The sequence below is a fragment of the Euleptes europaea genome, chromosome 1, assembly GCF_029931775.1.
Source record: "Euleptes europaea isolate rEulEur1 chromosome 1, rEulEur1.hap1, whole genome shotgun sequence".
Classification (NCBI taxonomy): domain Eukaryota; kingdom Metazoa; phylum Chordata; class Lepidosauria; order Squamata; family Sphaerodactylidae; genus Euleptes; species Euleptes europaea.
The window spans coordinates 103,012,973-103,018,415 of record NC_079312.1 but is presented as its reverse complement, the minus strand read 5'-3'; the positions used below and the strand labels follow the sequence as shown (position 1 = coordinate 103,018,415).

The 5,443-nt window shown below is 48.6% G+C and overlaps 1 protein-coding gene across 1 annotated transcript; it reads right to left on the bottom strand.

The window, feature by feature from the left end:
- Positions 1-307: 307 nt before the first annotated feature.
- DUSP1 (dual specificity phosphatase 1) lies at positions 308-2,747 on the bottom strand. The gene is made up of 4 exons (XM_056856239.1): positions 2,378-2,747; positions 1,751-1,899; positions 1,294-1,513; positions 308-766 (listed from the first exon to the last, which is right to left on the bottom strand). Exons 1-4 carry the CDS (start codon positions 2,745-2,747, stop codon positions 396-398), a joined length of 1,110 nt encoding a protein of 369 aa, XP_056712217.1. The 3' UTR covers positions 308-395.
- Positions 2,748-5,443: the final 2,696 nt, after the last annotated feature.

Below are 5,443 nucleotides of genomic sequence, written 5' to 3'. Positions count from 1 at the left end.
CGGGACTTCCTTACACAAGGGGACAGTGCCACTGTAGACCCAGGAACGAGAATACTGTAAGGTTTGCTACTAAAGCACAGACTGACGGACAGAAGGAGACAGAAAACAGCAAGAGGAATAGTTCAGGAGTAAAAAGCAATGTTCACTGTGCTTCGTCTCCTTTGTAGGCATCCAAACGTTGGTCAAACATACATCTCAGCAAAATCTAGCAGAAAGAACCTTGTTTTCTGGAGTCAGAGATGCTGCTCTGTGCTGATGTCTCTGTATTGCTTTGCAGCCGCGAGGAGAGGAAACCTGTGTGAGCGAAGGTTAACTGTCCCCCTGGTTATTGCACTTTTTGAGATAAGAGCCACAGTATCAGATCTTTGTGTCGAGAGTCAGTTTGCACCTGCCTTTCAGCAGCTTGGCAAAGTGGTGATCGGGCTCTGAAGGTAGTTTAGTGCATTGGCAGAAGGATGGACGGGAATGGAGACTGGGAAGTTGAAGACAGTTGTCGTGGGTGCCCCCCTGTCCAATGCCGCCATGGCAGGGCTTCCAGCCTCCGCCGAGCAATTTGGGGCCAGGACCTGGGACTCGAACTGCAGCAACTGTCCCATGAAGCTGAAGTTGGGGGAGATGATGCTTCTCCTCTGCTTGACAAACTCAAAGGCTTCGTCCAGTTTGACTCGGTTGGTCCTCATAAGGTAAGCGAGGCAGATGGTTGCTGAGCGGGAGATGCCAGCTTGACAGTGAACAAACACTCGTCCGCCATCATTTTTAACAGAGTCTGCAAATGAGTAGAACATCCATATTAACAACCAGGCAGCTCTCCTGCAAAAATCCTTCACTCTGACCTTCAACGTTACCCTTCCTAAGAATCTACGGTGTTATGCTACTTTGCTGGGAATGGAGCTCAAGGCACAAAGGACAACTGCAAACCAGTGGCTATGCATACTCGGTTTTGACCCGAGGATTATTATATTCTCTGCCCACTGGCCACTAATTCTTTGTTTGGAAAAACTGCATTTCAAAATGGTGTCAGCAGGACAGCCCTGGCTAAAATTACTAGCCGATGCAGTTATTTATGTAAACCCATGGATGTTCTTAGCATTTGACAACACCATCATCCCGTGTAGCTCAAGCGCCCGTACAGCTACAGATTTATTTCAGGCCGTGCTATTTTAATCCTTGAAGATATAATATCCTGCGTCTCGATTTTAAAGGGGCTAGAGGCTCCAGTTAAGATACTGACTCCCAGGGATAATATAAGCTCAATACTGTGACTTGCAGTCTGCACAGAGAAAAGTCGTTTACCTATGAAGTCGATGGCTTCGTTAAACCAGCAACTGATGTCAGCCTTGTGGTTATCCTCTACGGGGATGCTTTTGTACTGATAGTGGCCCTCAAAATGGTTCGGGCAGTTTGCAGAGACGTTGATCAAGGCGGTGATCCCCAGAGCATCCAGCATATCTTTCCTGGAAGCATGGTAGGCACTACCCAAGTACAGGAAAGGTAGGATTTCCACTGGACCACCCTAAAATAGAGGAGAGAGAAGAACGCAATCCATTAATCCTGCTTCAAAAATAGCTTCCCACGCCTCTGTCTCTATACGATTGCTGTCTTGTCACCCGCAACGTGTGTTTTGTTTCAAACATTGTACGGTTCCAAATGGGATATATCTGTGGGTGCCCTCATTTCAGACACATCATTTCCAAGCTAACTGCTGAACAAATTGTATTTTCCCCCCAGACTCTGATGCTTTGCAACTGACCTGATCGTACAGAGGGGTCCCGCAGGAGCTGCAGTTTGAATCTGTGCTGCCAGGCACATTGTTGGTGCTGAGAGGCAGAGTCAGGCCCTTGGGAGCAGACGGCTTTGTGCACAACTCCGGGTATGAAGATGACAAGGCTTCGTATCCTCCTGGAAGAAAATTGGAAAAACAAAAGATGGGGTGGTTAGCTATTTTCAGAGCAGTACGTTTTAGCCATGGGGTTTGTGGGCGAATGTACGGGAGGGGGGGAACTCCAGTTAGCCACAAGGATCCTAAACACACACCGATCACATCGCCCCGTTTTTCCCTGTGTGTGTGTGTGTGTGAAGTGCCGTCAAGTCGCCTCCGACTCATGGCGACCCTATGAATGAAAGCCCTCCAAAATGTCCTATCTTTGACAGCCTTGCTCAGATCTTGCAACAATGAGGTCCGGGGCTTCCTTTATTGAGTGTGTCGGGGCGAGGTTTAATGAGGAGTGGGAACTAAAACCTCCCCGTTCAACATCTCCCTCTCTTTCGAGAACCTCTCTCTTGAAATTATTGCACAGCCTTTGTTGTGGGGCTCTAGCTTGGTGTGTGAGCGGGGGGGGTGGGGGTCTCCTGGCAGCAGGCGGAGGGCCTCACTCACCCTTGAGGAAGCAGAGGCGGACGCCGCGGGCCTCCCTGCCGAGGGTGTTGAGGGCCAGCAGGAGGGCGCTGTCGCGCTTGGGCGCCTCCAGGTCCGCGCTGCGCTCGTCCAGCAGCACCACGGCGTGGTAGAGGCCCTTGCGCAGGCGGGCGCGCGCCTCCTCGCTGGGCAGGACGTGCTCCAGCCCCACGGCCCCCTTGGCCCGCCGCCGCACGATGGTGCTCAGGCGGACGTTGTGGGAGCCGCCCACGTGCGAGGCGCTGAAGGAGAAGAAGGAGCGGCAGTCGAGGAGGAGGCACTGCCCCGCCCGGTCCTCCAGCAGCCCCCGCAGGGTCTCGCAGTCCAGGGCGCACACCTGCATGTTGACCATCGTCGCCGGGAGGATCGGGGCCCCCGCTGCTCTCGGGCGGGGGGGAGGCGGCGGCGGCGGCGTGCTACCCCGGGCGCTGCTTTGTTCCCGCGGGGAGGCGGTCGTGGCGCTTGCCAAACCCAAAGCGGCGCGGGTTGCAAACCAAATCTTGTTTTCAGTGCGTCTGGGTTGTCCTTTTTTGGCCCCCTATATCCCAAAGGTAGCTGGATCTGGCGGGGTGAGTTAGTTGCTTGCTTGCTTGCTTGCTTGCTTGCTTGCTTGCTTGCTTGCTTGGCAGCTTCTTTCCCCCCCCCCCCTCTCGTTGGGTGGCTTGGTGCAGTTTGCTTGCTGGCTGGACGCGGCGCCTCGCCTTATATAGAGTAGCCGGAGTTTGCCGCGCCGACTTTTTTTTTTTGTGAATGGGGCTGGGTCACGTGGCCGCCCTCCGCGGAAGACGTCACCGGGCGGGGAGCCAGGCCGGCGACACTCCCCGGCTCCCGAGCGCTGACGTCATCCGGCGAGCTGGACAGCGGAGCCGAGTTGAATGCGCACACACACACACACACACACACACACACACACTCTCTCTCTCTCTCTCTCTCTCTCTCTCTCTCTCGAAGCCTTCCTTCTTCCCCCCTGCTGCGGAAACAGACTGATGCAACCCGACGCTCTTCTCTCCAGATCCCCTGCTAGCAGGAGCCCCAAATGTAACCCTCCGGTGGCAAAAAAAATGTAACCATGGTTTTTAATGATACCTCTTTTTAACTGTAGATGTTATATTTTTGTATTAGTAGAAAAGGGCCAGAGTCCAGTAGCACCTGAAAGACTAACAAAAATATTTTCTGGGAGGGTAGGAGCTTTCGTGAGCCACAGCTCCCTTCTTCAGATACAGCTAGAATGTGAATCCATCGGTCTTTAAAGAATCCATCTGTCTTTAAAGACAAATGGATTCACATTCTAGCTGTATCTGAAGAAGTGAGCTGTGGCTCACGAAAGCTCCTACCCTACCAGAAAATATTGTTGTGAGTCTTTAAGGTGCTACTGGACTCTTGCCCTTTTCTTCTACTGCAGACAGACTAACACGGCGACCCACTGTGAAATATTTTTGTACGTATGATTATTTATGTATTATGGAATGTACTGAATTCGTTTTGCTTATGACCAGTTGGTCCACAGGCATAAAGAATGGAATAAAGGAAAGGAAATAAATAAAGGAGCCTGGCTTTTCAGATGGTGGTTAAAGGGTACAGCGTGTAAAAACCAAACGCCAGAAACGCTCTTGGATTCATTCTTATAATTTTACTAACCCCAGTCAGGATTACTAGAGTTGATACTAATTTTATATGTATAGATGAGGTCTAGACTCATCGTTGCCCTCTGCTGGTTGGAATTAAATCGTCAGCATAGTCCCAGATGCTATAAACCAGCACTGAGGTTCTCAATGGGCGAAAACGCATGGTCGCTTTGTGTGTGTGTGTGTGTAAAGTGCCATCAAGTCGCAGCCGACTTATGGCGACCCCGTCGCTTTAGCCTCCTTTTATTCCCTGTTTCAGCCACGATCGAACGCATGCGTTTCGCCGAACGTGTGTACGATCCTGGCTGAATCTTGGCTGAAATGGAATAAAGAAGGCTAAAGCGACCATGTGTTTTCGCCCAATGAGCCCAATATCCAGTCTTTATCTCTGGTTTATGTGGAAGGCAAAAAGGAGGATTTCTTAGTCCCTATTATATGCAAACTAAATATGGCATGCAGGTAGTAACTGCGTAATATTTCTAAGTGGGAGAAGATGTAATAGACACACCGTTTACCTTCCCATCATGATTTTTAAGATCAATGGAGAGCACTCTCTCGATCATACAAGCCAGGAACCAAGAGCTGATAATAAGAAAGGAACATTGTTTCATTGTGGGATACTGACATCATGGCAAGGGACCCAAGAAAATCATGTTCCTAATCCAGAGAAAGTTAATTGTGCTTAAATTCCATTGAAATTAGTGGGAGTTATATTAGTCACAGCTAACTTGACCTACTGACTTCAATGGGCCTTAAGTGCAATTTTCTCTGATTTGGGCCTTTGAATCTCAAAGTGAGATTGTTACTTCAAGAAGAATTATTCTACTTTTATATGCCTCTACAGACAAGGGGTTAAGAAAAAAACTGAAATACATTATGAAGGGTGACACTTGTCATATATATTTTACTGACATAGGTTATATAGTACAGGTGAAATCTGTGTGGACTCTATTTGTTTCAAAATGATCAATAGAACAGACTTGTAACATACTGAACATGAGTACCTAAACCTAGCAATAGGAAGTAACTAGAAAACCTACACATATGTGCAGTATATTGTGAGGAAATACATATTTGGCTTAGAAATATATTGCTCTCTGGCAGTGAGCCTCTTTTTTTTTTTTTGTAAGGGGAAACAAGTTTTCCTAACAGAATGCTTTGCACACTTAATACAATATCATTCCAGGATCGGGACCCCCAAGAGGGTTGTATTACCATGGAAATTGTATTACCATACTTGGAGGCTTACAGTTGTCATTAATCACTCCCTGGAAAACATTAGTTGTCAGGGACCAAAGAGGATCGCTCAAGCACCCAAAATAATTTCTACTAGATTAAAAGCCTGAGATCTTTATCACGATAACATCTAAAGCAGGGAAGTGGGATATTAGTAATGCAGATTTATTCCCATGTCATGTGAGAA

Bases quoted from the DNA above. Each gene is read 5' to 3' on its own strand.
- DUSP1 (XM_056856239.1), bottom strand. From the start codon at position 2,747: ATGGTCAACATGCAGGTGTGCGCCCTGGACTGCGAGACCCTGCGGGGG. The intron at 1,514-1,750 runs GTCAGTTGCAAA...CCTCTATTTTAG, and splicing joins GGACCCCTCTGTACGATCAG to GGTGGTCCAGTGGAAATCCT. The intron at 767-1,293 runs GTAAACGACTTT...ACTCATTTGCAG, and splicing joins CGAAGCCATCGACTTCATAG to ACTCTGTTAAAAATGATGGC.